The following is a 20,823-nucleotide window of genomic DNA, read 5'->3' on the forward strand; positions in this document are numbered from 1 at the left end:
CAATTTAATAGCAGAATCCTAGTCATCAAGATCTAATATTATAAAGAATGGACATTTACTATTTGTGGATTCTAATATTTCACTAATAAATCTGTATTCCATCAGTACTATTTCCATCAAACTTAATTTTTGAATTTTTCTCTTCAGTCGCAGAAAGGAGCAGATAATAACATAGGGTGTATAACAAGGGTGAAAAAACTTAATCTCTTCCCTGTATATATGTCTGCATGGATCCATCTTTACCGCCATTTTTTTCCTCATTTAGTCCAAAAAGTAAACCATTTGGAGCCCCTGTTATAAATGAGTATGCTGATGCCCAGCTACACAACTTGGTGAAAAGGATGCGTCAAAGAACAATGTTCTACAAGAAAAAGTTGGCAGAAGGAGATATATCGTCACCTGAAGCCAGCCCCCAAACTGGTAAGGTTTGTTACCTCAAAGTACTGGAAAGAAAGAGGTTATGAGGGGACATGTATTTTACAAACGTCTTAGTTTGTGTTCCCCAAGAGCAGACCCTGAAACAATGACTTAGGTGCAAATAGTTTATATTGAGGGTGATCCAGGAAGGTGAAAGCAGACAAGAGAGATGGAGACAAGAGTTAAGACAATGAAGATGTATTAATGAGAGGGCTTCTTCTGTGGGCCCTCAGACTTGATCCAGTTAAAAAACTGGATCCCACTTAAAAATTCTCTTGAGAAACCTCCCCACTGTTTCCCACAATTGGTTGCATCAATTAACATTCCCACCAACAGTGCACGAGGATTCTTTTTTCTCCACAGCCTTGCCAACACTTGCTATTTCTTGTCTTTTTTGATACTAACCATTTTGACTGATGTGAGGTGGTACCTCATTGTGGTTTTGATTTCTATTTCCCTGATGCTGAGTGATGTGGAGCATCTTTTCATGTGACTGTTGACCATCTGTATGTCTTCTTTGGAAAATTTGTCTATTCAAGTCTTCTGCCCATGTTTTAATTGGATTGTTTGGTTTTTTGGTGTTGAGTTGTGTAAGTTCTTTATGCATTTTGGAGGAAGTGGCCAGGGTATCATTCCACCAACTCCTGTTCTCCATTAGTTAAGGGTTACGGCTGGGGCATGTTGCTCACTCTCCAGCACTTTAAGCAAGCCATCTGAGAAAAAATGCTGAGGGAGACTGACACAGGGAGCCCTCTGCAGAGGACCTTTAGACCAGGTGTTGCTTTGCTCATAGTATAGAAGCAAAGCAACAACAGTATCTGCTATGGCAAGTTTTATTGTAAATATTAATTAAGAATACCCCTGATAGGGGTGCCTGGGTGGTTCAGTCGATTAATGTGATCTGCCTTCAGCTTAGGTCATGATCCCAGTGTCCTGGGATCAAGCCCTGCATTGGACTCCCTGCTCAGCAGAGAGTGATTCTCCCTCTCCCACTCCCCCTGCTTGTAGGCATGTGTGTTCTCTCTCTCTCTCTCTCTCTGTCAAATAAATAAATAAAATATTTTAAAAATACCCCTGATATACAAAGCACCTATAAAAATACAACACTACCTTAATACACAACATAGCAAAGAACATCAATTAATCACATGGCAGACTGGGGCAATTATCAGCCTCCCTAGTAATTGCAGAAATGTCTTTATGAAAAATTAATAAGTACAATAAAGCAGACCACAAAAATGATATATATTATGGTTATATCTTTGTAAAAATATTTATATATGTATAGATAAAAATAGAAGAAAATTTTGTTGTTTGATAGCAGTTAAGAATCAAACTGTTAATTATATAAGATGGAGCTGAGGGTTTCCTTATAATTCTGTACAAGATAAAAGGGATTTTTAAAATAAACTATGTATTATATAGTATATATATATACACACTATATTGTATATATTATATACATTTATATAATAATATATTTGTAATTATATATATTATGTAGTTTCTTTTTTAAAAGAAGCTATAATAAATCAGTCATTATATTTTGATAAAGGTAAGTTAAAAAATATTTTGAGTTTTATGCATAACTTGAAAGATATGTGTGAGACTAAAGAGGCATGAAATTAAAACCTGTGGCATGATGTATATTTGTAATGATACTTTTCAATGTAAATCTAAAGGATTCTAACTTTATTTATGCTACAAAATATGTAAGAACTAGCTTGTTAAATGTTAAAATAGGATGTTAAAATATCCTAATTTTGGAGTGCCTGGCTGGCTCAGTCAGTACAGTATGCAAATCTTGATCTTGGGGTTGTGAGTTTGAGCGCCAGATTGGATGTAGAGATAGATTGATTGATTGATTGATTGATTGATTTCTCTCTTTCTTTCTCTCTTTCTCTTTCTTTCTTTCTTTCTTTCTTTTTTTCCTTTGAGAGAGAGAGACAGAGTACACATAAGCAGGAAGAGAGGCAGAGAGAGAGTGAGAGAGAAGCAGGCCCCCCACTGAGCAGGGAGCCTGACATGCAGCTCAATCCCAAGACCCTGGGATCATGACCTGATGATCAGGATCATGACCAAAAGCAGATGCTTAACCAACTGAACCATCCACGTGCCCGTAGAGATTACTTTAAATTAATTAATTAATTAAAATACGATATTTGTAACACCTTTGGGATAATTTACTGGGAAGCTTTAAATCTGCTGTTTATTTCCAAATTTCAGTATTTTTATTACCTGGATATTGTCATTAATGTAGCTATTTTCAAAGTCATAACACGCCTTATCTACCTAAATTGAGAAGGGAAGATTCTGAAATGTTCTGACTCGAGAAATCCAAGCTTTTCTCATTAAGCTAACCTAACCTCTTAAAAATGTGTTCTTTTTTTTTCCCTATAAAGCAAAGCCCACAGCTATACCATCAACACAAGAAAGTAATGCTAAGCTAAAAGAAGAACATTACTATCACATACTGTGTTTTAAATTCCAGAAGATGCCTCTGACAGAGTACTTAAAACGAATTAGACTTCCAAGAAGCATAGATTCATACACAGGTACCAACAAACGGTAGACTATCCCAGTGGGAGGGCTAGATATTACCAAAACCCCTGTAACCCAAGGTCACAGATGGCCTCCATTTCTCCCTAGTCCACATCCTGAATCCATCTAGAAAGCAGAATTTAAACTATATTAAATATGCAATGGATTGTTTGCCTCTTTCTGGTGAAGGGAAGATAAAATATTCCTGCCTGTTTTTAAAGGGCATGCCAGGATAATGAGGAATAAAATAAATCCATAATCATCAAAATAGATAAATGATTGATTGATTGATTAATAAAAATAAATAAATAAAAGGCAGTCCAGGTTCTATGCTGCCCATAATTACTTTTGAAAAGAAAGTCCCAAAGCATTCAGTGATATGTACACTGACACCCTTCACCCAAAAAGTCATTATGAAGTGTCTGTCTTCTTCCATGCCTTCATGTTGTTGATTATTCTAACTGAACAAATCCTTTCCTATGGCCTCCCTTGGGCAGAAGAAAGCAATGTGTAAAAGGACATAGACGGCCTTAATGGGCTGATTCTCTGCCCTCTCCAGGTCAGCCATACTTGGCAAGATGTAGACAAAAATCCATGGCAAGATGTGGCTTTTTGTCTACCTTCCTGGGTGACCCTGCATCTTAACTACCAGTGCACAAAGTGCCTGCTGCTGCATTTATCCAAACAGGGCATCTCTGGATTCCCTGGGTCTCTTCTTCCTTGATCCATGTAGCACAGTTACTTATAGGGACAGACTTAGAAAGGCCACCTGTCAACAAGAGAGGAATGCCTCTCTCCAATGTCAGAAGAGCTGTAAGATCACTCAACAAGCCTTGTAAAGCTCAGTGCTTTCTACTGTAGAGTCAGAATTGCACTGAATTTTAATAGACCCTCTTATAACAATTTGCTTAGCTCCAGACGAAAGGGCTCCAATGTTACCAAACTAATCAAGAAAATTATTTTAATGCTTGTTACATGCCATTTGGATTTTTCTAGATCGACACTATCTCCTGTGGCTTCTGCTCGTCACCATTGCTTATAACTGGAATTGCTGGCTTATACCACTGCGCTTCGTCTTTCCATATCAAACACCGGACAACACACACTATTGGTTTATTACAGACATCATATGTGATATCATCTACCTTTGTGATATGCTATTAATCCAACCCAGACTCCAGTTTATAAAAGGAGGAGACATAATAGTAAGTGTAACTGGGGAAAAGCAGAAACTGACAAATATCAGATTGAACTACAAAAGTAAATTTACAACACTATTTAATGTCTGACTGGCTATTTCTGCCTGTATGAGTGTTTAACCACTGGAAACCACCAATACAGTAATAACGACGACAACAACAACAACAACAAAACAACCATTGAGAACTCACTATGTACAGGGGACCATGAATATCCCTGTGGTTTAGTTTCCTCATCTTAAAAATAGTAATAACAATAGTACCTTCAAGATGTTGATGGAAAGACTAAATGAAGTGATGCCTGGAACTATGTTGAGTGCCTAATGAGTGTATATTAAATGTTAGCTATCACTATTATTCCAGCTAATTTCTTTATAATGTCTCTTTTAATCCTTTCAGTCACCCTATAATAAAGATATTATTAAGAGGAAGAGGAAACTGAGGCTTGGAGAGTGTAGGTAATATGCTCAAGGCACAAAGTTGAACAGCAGCTGAGGCAGAATTTAAATCCAGATCTTGACCCCAACACCCATGCTCATTCCAACTACACCATGTTAGTTCATTTGGCAAGTTTTTCAGAATTTGATAATATGTGAGGATAGAAAGATAAAACCAGGTCTGGAATGTCAAAACCATATACATATTTTACCTAAATAATGTTTAAAAATGTATAAATTATGTATGCAAAAAAAGTGACTTAATAAATATTTCTCTAGTAAGCACACCTCAAGTAGTCTGAATAGAATAAGGCAGGTATTATAACACTCATTATTATCACTCAGCGTCCTCAGGAGACAACCTGGTGTTGTGAGCACTAGGCTATAATATTTCTAGGACACAAACTTTACCTTGTTTATCATTGCATAATCAGCACTGAGCACAATACCTGTACATAGTGCAGAAAACAAGTCTTAGATCTTGATACTTTGGGTAAACCTAACTTAAAAAGAAAAGAAAAGCTGTCATGAACCTTTTAATCAGTGTAGGTTCACTGCACTGTCCAATATAGTGGCCACTAAAGAGACGTGTCTATTCAAATTTAATTTTAATTAAGATTAAATAACATTAAAAATTCATTTCTCAGCCACACTATCAATATTTCCAGTGTCTAATAATCACATTTGGGTAAAGACTACCATATCAGAGACACAGGATATTTTCACCATTGCAAAATGTGCTATTAGAGAGTGCTCTAACAATGACCCATCAAGATCTTCACTGAGACAGCCAGACCATAAGTAGGAAGCCACACACCCTGCAGACAGGTGTATATCACAAGCACATAAAACACACCTGTGGTTTTGTGGGTTGTCTTAATTAATATGGTATCTGCTGGCATCTCTTCTATTCACTCTTCCACGTTCCATGTTTATCACATCCTAATTCTCACCATGAAATGCGCTGACCTACCTCAGAAACTACCATTCTTACCCTTAGGAGAAATTATTTTCTCCTAGATTTATTCTCAGTGTTGAGTGAATTTCATAAGCAATCCAGTCAACCTAACAGAAGAATACATTTTCACAAGCACATACCCAAATCTCAAAGCCTCTACTCCTCAGCCCCTTCCCCAGCTAACTAGAAGGATGCTTCCTTTCCAACTGATGTCCACTGTAATATCCTCCTCACAATCTCAGTGGTAACAGCACAGAACAGACCCTCCAATAGCTCTGTCACAGTAGGAAGAGAAGACTGAGGGAATACATGGCTCCTTGGGTTCATACATATTCTTGAAAAATAAAGATGGGTTCTTTAATCTCCTGAATATTTTCTTTTGAGTCTACACACAGTGTTAAATTATCATAAAGCTGAAAGGAGAAGTTTTGGTTATTGTTTTCTTTTAGAAAAAAAAAATTCCTGAAGAAATCCTCTTATTATTTGAAATCTTCCTAGAAAGAAATTCTAAAGGCAAGAGCTATAGCTGTAGCAAGAATCTATTCAAAATAGCCCTTATGTGGACTTCAGAGCACTAGTCAGCTCACCAGTACTATCCCCAGAGCTCACTGGCAACTTGATAAATGATGATGGTGGTGTACAAATAAGAAGTAAACAACACACAAAAAAAGAGCACTAATTTCAACCTCCATTAGATGCACAAGGGGGGAGAAAATCAATGTTTGACAAATGGAAAATGACAAAATCAGTAAGGGGAGACTTATTTTCAATTTTCTAAAAGGCCCTTTTACACACAATGGAGTGTTAAAAACAAGAAAAATAACCAATAAAAACACACTCAGTGGGCTCTATTTAAAATGCATTATCACAAACTACAAATACAGAGCAGGAACTAATTGCTTTGTTTGTTCAAAAGAAATCTAATGGTTTCTTTAATTCAGAATAGGTGGTGTTAGCCTTTGAAACTTGATTACATTTTGGTAAGAAGACTATGCAAGTCAAGTACCCAAACTGAACATCTGACTAAATTTAGCTATCTATGCTACTTCTGGTACACTGTCAAATTATTCATTCACTTATTCACTCATTCATTCATTCATTCAACAATATCTTCAGTTGCCAGGTATTTCAGGGCTGGAAGATGGAAATATTAATTCCCCCAAGGCCTTGGAAAACATATAAGTAACAAAAGTGCAAAAGGCCACAACAGAGGAAATTAGGAGGGTTTACAAGTTTTGCACAGTATTCATTTGCAATATCCTTCTGAAAATGGTACTACACAAATAGAAGAACTTTGTATCAAAGACCAACAAAAGAGTCTCTTATCTGTAATTTCCTTCATAGACATCAGAAATAAAGCTGAAAATGACAATGAGGATTAGAGATATGAGAATCATACCCACAACATTGCTAAACCTACCCATCACGATTCATGGAAATGCTCAGTGCTGCCTGGTGACAGTGTCAATCAGACCTGATGTTGTAGTCAACCATTTTTGGTACTTCGTCTTCTCAGTTACTGTTTAGAAACTGACCTGAAGAAAATCAACCACTCCCTTCTCCATGCTCTGTACATTTTATACATACTTCTATTATTTATTTGTTAAATAATAATGAGGCTAATTATGATGTAGTAGAAACAAACAGACCAGGGTCAAATTCCACCTCTGCAATTTATTAATAGCATTACTTGAAGACAATAAATGTAACCTTTCAGTAAGTACTATCTTTTCATCCATAAAATGGGAATTATAGTGCCCACCTCATAAACCTATTAAGATTAAATAAGACAATGTGTACACCTAGGCCAGAGTCTGGAATCTAGAAAATGTACAGTAAATTGTTAAATGAATCAAATGAATGAATATCCATACATTTAACTTCCCGTAATGTCTCCGATTTGTATCTGTAGTTCTCTTTCTTACCTGATAGTTTCTTGAGTGTAAGGACAGTATCCAATTCATTTCCCTCTCTATCTTAGGAACTCAGAGAGTATATTCAAGAAATGTTTGAAGGAGGGGATAAATGGCAATTTTGGTTCAAGGATCTTCTCTCCTTGAATAATTATTTAATCTGCATTGTAGTTGCTTCAGATGATATTATTATTTTTGAAACACATCCATCTGTTCTACATGAAATTATGGCATTTCTATGAATTATTTATCAGAAGAGGTAAATATAATAGTACCTGTGTAGAGCTTCTTCAAAAACTATCTTTTGGAGGAAGACTTAGGTGCAGTCAGCATATCCTTTCTAAAGTAAGCCTCTCCTGAAGAAATGTTGCTTGCATAATGATAAGGCTTAAAAAGAGAAAGAGAATTAAATGGGTAACATTGGTTAAGTAAGTGCCTAATTGTTACCAGTAAACATGCTGGTCGTCATAAAACTAACGACCCCAAATTTAACGATGCCAAATTTATTTAGTGCTCCAAAGAAGAGATATTTTAGAATCACTAGATCTCATTTTTATCTAATCAAAAAGGTTTTCATTTCATTTACATTTATTCAATCATAGAATCATAGACAAACCTGAAAGTAAAGGGATAAAAGTGCTAAAAACATTCTTTCAGGGTTGGAGGAGAGGGTGGTATTTTAACTTTGTAGCACTTGAAATGTTTCTGTCAGTCCCAGATAAGCTTTGAAGGAGCTAACTGATTTTACTCAAGCTTGGTACATGATTCAGCTTAAACTTCTATCTATGTCTACCTGTGGTTCAGTAAGCCATTGAGTTTTACAGTAAAAATCATTAGAAGAGCATGTCTTATATATCTACTAATATATTTCTGTAAGATTTAGTATATATGTATGGGTAAAAATTACAGCCAAAATAGGGTGTGGGGAGCAGGAATTAGGGAGCTGGCTAATCAGTAGTTAACACTGCTCAGCAGAAGTTTAAAACTTCTGAACTTGGATAGTCTGGATGGTAATTATTAAAAGACATTACTTGCAGGCATCCAGGTTCTAATACTTTGGCCAACTCATTAATAGCACAAAGACTGTTCCTCCCTACCTATAACCAAAATCTAAGAAAGCAAATCCAATATTAGCATTAATTCTTTTAGGCCTGAATGGTAACAAATGCCTCTTAATCTATCACCTATCACATATTTATTGGGCACCTACTATGTGTTAGACATTGCTTGCATTAGAAACTGGAAAAACAAGACAAAGATATGGACCTCACCCTCAAGTAATTCAGCACATGAAAGACAGACAAAAGAAAAATGGTAGGGTTTGTAATGGGAGTCATGACAGTGATAAGCCCTAAGGGTTATGAGGCACAGAGAAAACCATGTGAAGGAGAGGACACCTGGTCCAAATCTTAATGAATGAACTTCAGTTATCTGCCCACCTCCACCCCCACTAAAAGGGAACAAAACATATGTTCTAAGCTCTGAAAACAGCATAGGAAAGTCATGAAAGTGAGAAACTCTGATGCTGAATAAAGTGGATGTGGGATGCTGTAGGAGGCGAGTGAGACAGAAAGTAGAGCCTTTGTAGACCATGAAAGGGAGCTTGTATTTTTTTTTTTAAGTCATGTCAAATCAGAGGATTTCGCATAAATGTTGATTGTTAAGTAATCTGATTTAGCATGATCATCTAGCTGCCATTATAGAATGGACCAAGGGGAACAAGTCTTAGGGCAAAAAGACCCATCCCAAAAGGATAGAATGGACATGAGGAAATTGTACTATATGCTGGCTAATTGAACATAATAATAAAAAATAATAATAAAAAATTGTGGAAAGGAGAATCAGTAGAATTGTTGCTGGATGGATGAGGGGGGCTGAGGGAGAATGAGTGGTCTGGGATCACTGACTGGTATAGATGAGGATGCTCATAGGATTACCCAAGAAGAGGAAGGGTTGGAGGTGGGAAGATAGTTAGGCTAGTGGGGAGTGGAGAGTGATGATGAATTCACGTTTGGTGTAAATTAAATCTGAGATAAGCAGCACTGCTAAGTGAAGACAAAAGGCAGTTGCTTGTCCAGGTCAATAGCTCCAGAAAGTGACATTAGGTGGCAGTAGATACTTGTAACCATATAAGTGGATGAAATTTTCTAAGAAGCAAGTATAAAAAGGAAGAGAAGAGAGCTGAGCCCTGGGGAATGCTGGCATTTAAATGGCTATCCCTAGAATCAAAAAAGGACACCAAAAAGTTAGAACTGAAGAAGTAAACCAAAAATGGCGTTTCAGAGTCTTTAGAAAGAAAGAGTTTCAGGAACAAATATCCCACCAAATATCAAATGCTTTAAAAAGTTTTATTTATCTTTTTGTTCCTTTATCTATTCATCCACTCAATAAGTATTTATTGGTTTCCTAATATATTCTAGCCACTAGCTATGTACAGTTGCTAAATGAAGTCAACCCTGTCCTGAGATAGATTACCATTTAATGGAATAAACTGATTTTAAATAAATGAGCCAAGAAATACATGTGTGATTTCAAAACACAGTAAATGCCATAAAAGAATGCTAAGTATTATAGAGGATTCCTTGGGCATGATCATGAGGAGGATGTTAGTGGCTGGCTTCTCATTGGCAGTCTTAATGGAATAAGAGAAATGAGCAAAGGTCAAATTGCCACTAATTTGCCATGGGTTGAGGAATAAATATGACGGAAAGATGCAGAATAAAGCAATGCAGACAACTTTCTTAAGAAGCTTGAGTATGACAAACAATAGATCAATAGCAAAAAGAAAACAAATGACAAGGGAGATTTTATTCTATTTAAAGAGATGAAAGTATAGAGCTATTTATTGGCTGAAATTACAAGGAACCAGTTGAGAGAAATAAGTATAAATATTTATTAAATTGAGAAAATAACTGATGAAATTGAGTATAATTAATATAAAATATAAATATAAAATTTCAGGTGGATTCAAATGAGTTAAAGAGACACTACAGGAGTTCTACAAAGTTTCAGGTAGGTGACTTACTGTTTCAGAATTGTTCAAATAATTCATTACCATTTTGATTTTAAGTCCCATTTATAAATTTCTTTTTTTTTTAATTTCCTTCATAGCCTTTGTAACAAAGTTTATACAGATGAAGTTCTAGGCAAAGGCAAGCCTAAAGTTTTTGCTTTTCAATAATTACATGATAGACTTCCATGAATGTGCAAGTGTGGAATTTAACATTTGGATCTTTATCAAGCACAACAAAATGTTAGCGCTCACATTTAAATTCTGATGAAAACGTCAGTAAAGGAGTATGGAGTATACTTTGTCTTGTCCATACAGAATGCTATCCTCCAATTCATGTACCATGATGATGTAAAAGTCTATCTAATTTTTTCTAGTCTTATTTCTTTCTTGTTCATATAAACAAAATTTTAAAAAGAAGCCAATTATGTCAATAACATGAAACCTTTCTTTCCTCAAATAACAGTATAATTGTATGGTTTTTTCACTCATAATTATTTATACCCAAGTACTTTGTTATCTTTTATTTGTTCCTCCTAACTATGAGAAATAGACAAAGGTTTGGGGGTTATCCAAAGTTACCCAATATGTATAGGTAAACTGCAACCTCCCATTTCAAGAAAAATACTTTTGTGGCCTCAGATTTTGTATAACAATACAAAGCTGGGGTTAGGTGTCAAATTGTCCCCATTGGTGATCTGTGGTGATTAAAATCTCTTTTAATTTGTTTTTATCTGCACCTAATTTTCTTTGTAAAAAAATTGCCACATACTCAGACATACTCATAATCTACACTACTTTGATGAACTCCACAAGAGGATGACTATTCTTAAGTGTCACAAAACTTATTCCAAATTCTTAATCATTTTCTTGAATTTGAATAAGTGCAATTAACTCATATATTTAATTTGGATGTATAAATGTAAAATTTTACGTTTAATTGTGGTCACTCCTTTTGAATTCCCTTAACACATCCTGCTTCTCTAGAGCATTGTATTATAGCTATTTTTGTGTTTCATTATTCCACTATTAGATTGTGTACACAGAAACATTTTACTTATTTCAACCTCAACATGTTTTGCAAAGTGCCTTGTACAAAGTTCAGTATTGGTCAGTTCTGACTCAATTCAACTTTCTACAATTCTATGAGAAATAAATCATCTTTAACAAGTTACATATTAATGTGTTAATATCAAACATGAGTAATGACTGCATAGATAATTCCAGTGGGCATTTGAGCAATTGGATACACAACAAGTAAAAAGACCACAATTCTGACGCATTAGTTCTAATACATTTCTTTTAAAAATTTTTAAAATATTATTATGATTTGAGCCGGAAAACATGGGTACCACCGCAGCTCTAGACAAGTCAACAGTTCCATGCTCCTGCTTTCTTGCTTATAAGACATTATTTTAGTAACTACTTTGTATACCTCTTAACTTGTTACAAACTCAATATCTGTAAGGTAAAATTAATGAGGTTTCAGGATATGATGTAATTTATAAACCAATACTTTCAGTAAGGATTTTTTTATAATAGCCAATGTGGTTAATTCAAACTGAAAGTTTTATTTCTTTTCAATAGCATGAAGCTATTGTGAAATTCTGATATGTAATTAACTACCTCAACCTTCCCTTTTAATATGTGTGGCCGATAACAGAAAGCTCTTAACTGTTCCTATATGTCTTAAATACATTAAGTGTTTTTAAAATGTACTCTGTTTCAAAACCATGGTTTCAAAACCAAGTAAAAATGAACGAAAATTAATAAATCAATGAAAATGAATAATTATCTTACATAGAAGAATTTCTTACTGTCATCACTACAATCAAGAGGTGATGTTGCATTTTCACAACTACCCAGGTAACAGAAAACCAGAATAATTAAATACGTGACAAATTTTAAAATACTTTTTTAGTTATAATAGTACTTTCAAAAGCTTCTTCTCTTGGAGTTACTGATTAATTGTAAATGGGACTGACCCTTCCCTCTGTCTTACCCTGCACACTATCTAATAGGTAGATTTCATAGCGGTTTATTGTTAGCAGTATCATCCCAAATGGAGAGCAATAGAAAGAACTGAGGCATCTGGATGAACCACCAACAATATAATCACCCCGAATACAGGAGAATAGGCTGAAACATAAAAATATACAACTGCAGGATGCCTGCGTGGCTCCATGGGTTAAGCACTTAAGAGTCTGGCTTCCACTTGGTCATGATCCTGGGGTCCTGAGATCCAGCCCCACATCCGGCTGCCTGCTCAGCTGGGAACCTGCTTCTCCCTCTCCCTTACCTGCCGCTAGCCCTGCTTGTGTGCATTGTCTCTCTCTTTTGTCAAATCAATAAATAAAATCTTTTAAAAATATATATATACAATTGCAGTTAATGTGCAGTGATCTCAAATAAAATCAAGAGTAGACTTGACTTTCAGCCCGAGTCCCATTTAAAATACATGTTAAAAATGTATTTTAACATTAGTAGCCATGCCATCTCTGAAGTGTGTGTGACACTCAACAAAAATTGCAGAAAATGCAGTGCCTAAAGAGAGCTCAGATGCATGAAGGTAGAAATGAAATACATTGGAAATAGTCTACAAAATCGTTTTCTTATTTTCATGATGCAAATATACCTTTCAGGGGCACCAGGCATACTACTGAAGGCAATTTTATATTAAACAACAAATAATTCATGGTGACTGGTCAGCTTATATATACATTGATATAAATCAATCCATGTCCAAAAAAGCACATAAACACAATATGATTGCGAATGTGTTTTTCCAACAGCTGGATGTTGCATCAGTAATGCCATTTGATGTTTTCTACCTCTTCTTTGGGTTTAATCCAATATTTAGGACAAATAGGATATTAAAGGTAAGATAACTATATTTAATTTTCTTTTATAGTAATGGAAGTCTTGAAATGTTTTTAAATGTCTGAAAAGTATAATATTTTTAATTTTTCCCAAACTGTCCGTTTTTCTGCCCTCATCAATACTATGAATTTTTTAAATTTTTTTATTCATTATTATTATTTTTTATAACATATAATATATTTTTATCCCCAGGGGTACAGGTCTGTGAATCACCAGGTTTACACACTTCACAGCACTCACCATAGCACATACCCTCCCCAATGTCCATAACCCCACCCCCCTCTCCCGACCCCCCTCCCCCCAGCAACCCTCAGTTTGTTTTGTGAGATTAAGAGTCACTTATGGTTTGTCTCCTTCCCGATCCCATCTTGTTTCATTTATTCTTCTCCTACCCCCCAAACCCCCCATGTTGCATTTCCACTGCCTCATATCAGGGAGATCATGTGATAGTTGTCTTTCTCCGATTGACTTATTTCACTAAGCATGATACCCTCTAGTTCCATCCACGTCATCACAAATGGCAAGATTTCATTTCTTTTGATGGCTGCAATTACTATGAATTTTTTTTAAAAAGGCAAAACATCATTGTTTCTACTGATGGAAGTTGCTCTTGATTGTTTTATTCTATATCTCACAAGAGGTATTTTTATAATCTATGATAGGAATGCCTTTATACTTATAATGCAACTATAATAAGAAAATGAGTCTTTCATAATCTTACATAATAATCTTTCATAATTGTGTTCTTTCCCATTTGTCTTTTTTCATTAGACAGTCACTGAATGCCTGGAACACAGGCAGTAAAACGAGAGATTAGGTTACCTCTAAGTTATCTTACTCATCTAAGATTCTATAATTCTAAAAAAAAAAAGCTGCAAACACTTTTAGTAACAAAATTATTTACATATTTGGATACAACTCAAATATCCACCAACAGAAAACTACTTAAACAAATTGCAGGACGTCTAAGTAATAGATGACTTTGTAACACAAGAAGTTAATAAATAAAAAGGACTGTTTTCTATTAATTTATACAGGAAGATCTCTAAGATAAATTGCTAATTAAAGCTAGTTACAGATAGTTTATGGAACAATACTAATTTTTGTATAACACAAACGGAAAAATATTCCATTTATTTGTATTTACATAAACAATGGAAAATTACCAAAACTGTTTAATAAAAATGGTTAACTGAGGTGGGGATGGGTGACAAGAGAGAAAATCAGAATGAATAGGGGCAGGAGTGGGAGCAAGTCCTTTTTGTTTTTTTTTAATTTTTTTTTTTTTTAATTTGACAGACAGAGATCACAAGTAGGCAGAGAGGCAGGCAGAGAGAGAGAGGAGGAAGCAGGCTCCCTGCTGAGCAGAGAGTCCAATGCGGGGCTCGATCCCATGACCCTGGGATCATGACCTGAGCCGAAGGCAGAGGCTTTAACCCACTGAGTCACCCAGGCGCCCCGGGAGCAAGTCTTTTAAAGGCATATATTTCCTGTTGTTTTTGAATTATGTGAAGGCATTACCTATTCAAAAAGATTTTAAGAAACATTTTCTAACTCGTAGCTTCATCAGACAACTCAAAGAAACCTGAGGAGAGTGAGGAGGTGAAATTTCATGTAAATCTTTAACAATAGCAACAATAGCATATATCCAAAGACAGCCTTCGTAAAAGGAACACCAAAGATTTTATAAATTTTTGGTGGTTATCTCTCTCACACATTGGAAAGACAACACAACACAACCTGGGGACACAGTGAAACCTGACGACAGCAAAAATAGCAGCAACCAAAAAGAAGCAGCAAATGCTCTTTGTTGGATACATACTTGGGGTTGCATACTTTGTTCAACTTAATATTCATAATTTTATTTATTCCTTCAAACAAATTCATTTTAGAGATGAAGAAAATGAGAACAGGGTGGGAAAATGTGCATTTTATCACATATTTTTCTGACTCCAAATTCTTCACTGTAATCAGATTGGCAAATAAACCTCAAGCTGAAGGGGCTTTCCTTCCATGCCCAAGCCCTTAAGGGAAATAGCAACTCTGAATTAGATGCATATATACTCATTGTATCTTTTTGAACAATGTCAAAAACAGCTAATTAATACTAATATTACCAGACTTTAAATTTTATTGAAATTAATACACATTTAATGCAACTTGCTTAAAAATAAAACTAGTGTTGAGCAACAGGACTTAACATGTATTTATAACTTCAATGGATTATATTATACTTTTCCTATTTTGCTTATGTCTTGAGTGTGGTACGATTTTAATTATTGTAAAATAGGGTTCTACTAGATGCTTTAAAAAGAAAAAGGGAAGAAATGTTTTTAGACTTGCTTTTCAACAAGCATTACAAACAAGACTATAACTAGAGAGTCAAGATAAAGCAAGAAACCCTGGGAGATTGGCACCATTCTAAAAAGTAGGGGCCAAAGGAAAATGCAACTAAACAGACCCTAGTTTGTTTGTTTTAGAGACTTATGAATGGAATCATTTTCAGTAACAAAGTTTATTTTACATAGTTTTATTTAAATAGATGTATTTAAAACTAACACACTTTTGGATTTCTTTTGTTTTTTTTCTACATAGTACACTTCATTTTTTGAGTTTAATCATCACCTAGAGTCTATAATGGACAAAGCATATATCTACAGGTAAAGTAAACTGCATATACTTCTGGGGGTGGCAGAGAAAGTAATGGTGCAATACTTTAGCCAGCATTTGAGAAGAATATGATCTCCCTGCCAAAGAAAACAGAAATTAATAAATAAAAATTAATTAATTAATTGAAATAAATAAAAATAAATTATTCTGCTATATAAAATAAAGGGTTATGTTCTAAAACAGACTTGAATATTTTGAAATGAGATAAAAGCATGAAAATCCTATTAGATTTTAGAAGAATACAGAACTAAAAATAGAATGTATTACCTGTTCCAGTCAGAACAAGTACAGATAAGCATGCTCCTTCACAAGTTGACTTTGCATCTCTGTCATGACAATTCATTCTAATCCGAATTTCATTCATTTGCTCTCCTGAACTTCACTTGCACAGAGACTCCTAGTCGCTATTAATCGTAGCATAAAGTCCCATGAGCTTTTCAGAGATACCCAGTTAAATCAGTCTAGCGTATTTTATGAGACTCAAAGTGGAGAGGTGACCCCTGAGGCATGTCTTTCAGGGGGTTGATTCATACCATCTGTGAAAAGAGAGGAAGGTTTTTTTTTTTTTACGCTCTGTCAGTCCCAGTCAAGACACTGCAGTTAGAAAACATGCAATGGCACCATCATTTTACACTGTACTAATGAGAGTTAACAGTTCACAAATTTAAAGCAAGGAGATTCCATGGAGACTTTAAGGAAAAGAAAATGTTAAAATAGGCTGTATTCCAGGAACAACATGAGCCCTTACTTTGCATTTCTTCTCCTTGGCAGAGTCATTCGAACAACTGGATATTTGCTGTTTACTCTGCACATTAATGCCTGTATTTATTACTGGGCTTCTGACTATGAAGGAATTGGAACTACTAATTGGGTGTATAATGGTGAAGGAAATAAGTAAGTTTTAATTTGAAGGAAACAATTTTATGGATTCTTCTTAACTTTTCTGTTTCAGTGTATGTGTTTTCATAAGCCGGTGTTTTTGGAAAACTATAAATCACAACCCATTAATGGCCAGTAAAAAGTTTTTAGATCAGTTTACTTTTAAGTGAAAGAGAGTAAAGTAGAAGAGAATAGAATAGAAATTATCAGTCTGTCATACCTAATAGATGTGTGTGTGTGTTTGTGTGTGTGTGTGTATCCTGGATTGACCTGAGAAATGCATGGATTATGCATACCTGGATTATGATCAAAAAAGTTTGAAAGCCTCTGCTTTAGACAACTGAGTGGTAAGGTAACTTTTAACAACTTCAATGCTGATTGTTAGTAATGAACAATGTTAATTATTTGGAGGGCAGGTGCAGTAGCTAATTAGTTTACCACTGAAGGGTTTTATGGGTTTATGAGTCAGCTATAACCACTAACTCAATTAAACACTTACAGAGTAACAAGGATCATAAATTAAACTTGACAATTAGATATGCAAGTATCACAGGAATAAAAGAAATTATTTGAAAATCTTAGGGCCGTAGAATTGTGATTCAATAGTAACAGCTGGGTTATTTAATAGTGAGATTTCCTTTTGGTAGATACAGGGGTCTGGCATAAAATTAACTCTCCTAACTTTATGCTCCAATGAAATGACATTGAGCATATTATAAGGCAATGTCCTTACTGGAAAAGGGCCGGTCCCAGCATGAATTTGAAGAGCAACTCACAGCAGCCTTGGGAAGGAAAGCAATTATAGGATAGAGCAAAGAGAGTGAAAATACCTCACAAAATTACACACTACCTAGAGTGAGCGGGATGCGTGTGAGGGATTATAACAACAGTCTTTGAACTTTTAATCAGAATTGATTTTAGAAATTTGGAGTCAGAAGACCCACTGATTAGGAAAACATACACATATACATACACACACACAGAATAACTATTCCTGGAAAGCTTATAATCAAATCTATTAGTAATTCCATTTAGAATATGTAGTTTTAAAGATTTATTTATGTATTTATTTATTTATTTATTTCTCAGAGAGAGAGAGAGAGAGAGAGAGACAGAGGCAAGCATAGGGAGATGCAGTCTCCCTGCTGAGCAAGGAGCCGAATGTGGGATTTGATCCCAGGACTCTGGGATCATGACGTGAGCTGAAGGCAGACGCTTAATCAACTGAGCATTTTTATATATTTTTAAGATAATTTTCTTTTGACAGTTATTAATATACTTACTATTCCTCAAAGTTTTCAGACAACACCTTCTATTACTATGCCCCTTCTATTACTTCATATTATTCTGTGACCTCATAAGCCCAATGCGTTTTTTACTTAGCTCTTTTGATGATGTCTGATGACCTATAAAGTGAAGGTTGCTTATGAGGTCACTGGACGTACATACTTTGCCCTCATTAGAATAAGGCAGCAAATTGTGGGTCATAAGTGAAGTATTGTGAACATTTAAAAAAAGAGTCAAATTTAATACCATTCCATTAATCCTCACCACAATAACATACCTTTTCATTTTAATAGAAGTCAAAGAGTCATTTCATTTATATTGAATAGGCATCCTTCTTTCAACTGCAAAACTTGATAAAGAAGAAGGTTTAGCTCAAAAGAAAAACATATGTAGTTAAGGTTATTTTGTACCCCAAAATATTCCCAGTATAACTTTGTTCTTTGTCCATATGTACCACGGTTTACTTATTTATGGGCCTAAATTTCCCAGTTTCCAGAAATGTCTTAACAAAAAAAAAGAAAAGAAAAAGAGTTTAAAAATAAACAAAAAAAAAGTTAAAAAACAAAACAAAACAAAGCTGTCATGAGAATCATGGCTTCAGACAGGGTGATGAAGGAATCAAAATTACTAGGCCTTGTGCTGGGGAAATTTAGGAAGACTTACCTCCCTTCATTCTACACATGAAAAAAATGAGACCAAGGTAGATGAAGGTATTTTTTCACAGTTTCCTATACTTCAGGTCATACACTAGCAAAAGGAAAGGAAAGGGAAAGGAAGGGAACGGAAGGGGAGGGGATAGAAGAAGGGGAGGGGAGGGAAGGGAAAATAATATACTCAATATTTTTGCTTTTATTGTATTTTCAAAATTTAAAAATAACTCTATACAAATATTGAACTCTGGCTAATATATCTGTTCTGAAGCACTGTATTTAGAAGGAAGTGCTTACTGTCTGCAAATTATGTTGAAATGCATCCAAAAAATAAGATGGAAGGAAAAGAAAATGGATTGCTGAATGGAAAATTGGAGGGATATGTGACAAAGTAGGTAGAGTAAAATGTTTATATAGTAGAATCTAGGTGTTCACTATAAAAGGTGGGGTTTCACTATAAAATTCATTCAATTCTTTTGAAAGGGAAGGGAAAATAAGGGAAGGGAAGGGAAAAGAAAGAAAAAGGGAGGGAGGGAGGAAGAAAAGAAAGAAAAGTCTTTACACTAGACACTATACACCCTTTGGATGTAACAAAACACCAGAACAGCAATGAGTTCAGTGGACCAGAAAGGAGATGAAAGCCATCTGGCAGCACAACAGGGAAGAGTCTGCAAGTGGATTCCACAGATGTGCTCACAGATGCAGTCTTCCTGTGTTCTTATTTCAGTAAGTCTAGGTATGCATAACCATTCACTTATTCTTTCATATCATTCAACAAATATTATTAAACTCTTATTGTGCTAAGTCCATAAATACTTTTGTGGAACTTACCTTTGAGTGAGACCATTCTCCCTCATACCCAGTACATCCAGTGATAAATTTATAGACATGTGGGACTAAGGTGGATAGCAGTAGTTAAGAAGGTCCACTCACAAAGTATTAAATTAGATACTTTTAAAAGTTACATGTTCCACTGTACACCCACCACAAAGGCTAAAAATTAAAAAGACTGAAAATGTCAAGTGTGAGGGTAAGAACAAGAAACAACTGGAATGCTCATATATTGTTGGAGAGAATGCAAAATAACAACCATTTTAGGAAAAGATCTGACAGTTTCTTTTACAATTAAACATACAACTTACACGTTGTATGTAAGCGAAAAATCTCTAGATTCTACCCCTGAAACTAGTGTTATGCTGAATGTTAACTAACTGGAATTCAAATAAAAACTTGAAAAAAATGTACCTTACAAACAAAAATTCAAGCCTAAATATTTACTCAAGAAAAATAAAAATATGTGTCCATTATAAACTTACATAAGTACATTGAAGAATGTTTATTCATAACAACCAAAAACTTGAGACAGCCTAGGTGTTCATACATAAGAGAATAAACAAACTGTGCTATATTCGTGCAATGGATTCTACTCAGCAATGATAAAGCAAAAACTGTTTTTACATAAAACAACATGAATAAATTTCAAAATCATTATTCTGAGTGAAAGACATCTTGCAGAAAAGTGTAAATATGGTAAATAAATAAATTTCATTTATGTGGAATTCTAAAACACGCAAAACTCATCTCTGGTCGAAAACATTAGAAGAGTGGTGGCCTCCGGGAAAAGGAATGACAGAACTTTCTAGAGAGATGGAAATGTTCTCTATCTAGATAAGTGTTTGAGTTACACAGAAATATATATTTGTCAAAATTCATCAAATAATATACTCAAGATTTGTGCTTTTATTGTATTTTCAAAATTTAAAAATGACTCTATACAAATATTGAACTCTGGCTAATATATCTGTTCTGAAGCACTGTATTTAGAAGGAAGTGCTTACTGTCTGCAAATTATGTTGAAATGCATCCAAAAAATAAGATGGAAAAGAAAAGAAAATGGATTGCTGAATGGAAAATTGGAGGGATATGTGACAAAGTAGGTAGAGTAAAATGTTTATATAGTAGAATCTAGGTGTTCACTATAA

At 34.8% G+C, this 20,823-nt stretch overlaps 1 protein-coding gene across 1 annotated transcript in view; it reads left to right on the forward strand.

Annotated features, from left to right (window-relative positions):
• The window catches only part of CNGB3 (cyclic nucleotide gated channel subunit beta 3), a 138,707-nt gene that overhangs the window by 58,538 nt on the left and 59,346 nt on the right, over positions 1-20,823 (forward strand). Inside the window, exons 4-10 of the mRNA XM_032869242.1 lie at positions 266-420; positions 2,820-2,972; positions 3,955-4,163; positions 10,427-10,477; positions 13,268-13,354; positions 15,951-16,015; positions 16,797-16,919. Of these exons, the coding sequence (XP_032725133.1) occupies positions 266-420; positions 2,820-2,972; positions 3,955-4,163; positions 10,427-10,477; positions 13,268-13,354; positions 15,951-16,015; positions 16,797-16,919 (843 nt within the window). The remainder of the gene's footprint in view (positions 1-265; positions 421-2,819; positions 2,973-3,954; positions 4,164-10,426; positions 10,478-13,267; positions 13,355-15,950; positions 16,016-16,796; positions 16,920-20,823) is intronic.

Source organism: Lontra canadensis, unplaced genomic scaffold, assembly GCF_010015895.1.
Source record: "Lontra canadensis isolate GAN:19392208 unplaced genomic scaffold, GSC_riverotter_1.0 scaffold37, whole genome shotgun sequence".
Classification (NCBI taxonomy): domain Eukaryota; kingdom Metazoa; phylum Chordata; class Mammalia; order Carnivora; family Mustelidae; genus Lontra; species Lontra canadensis.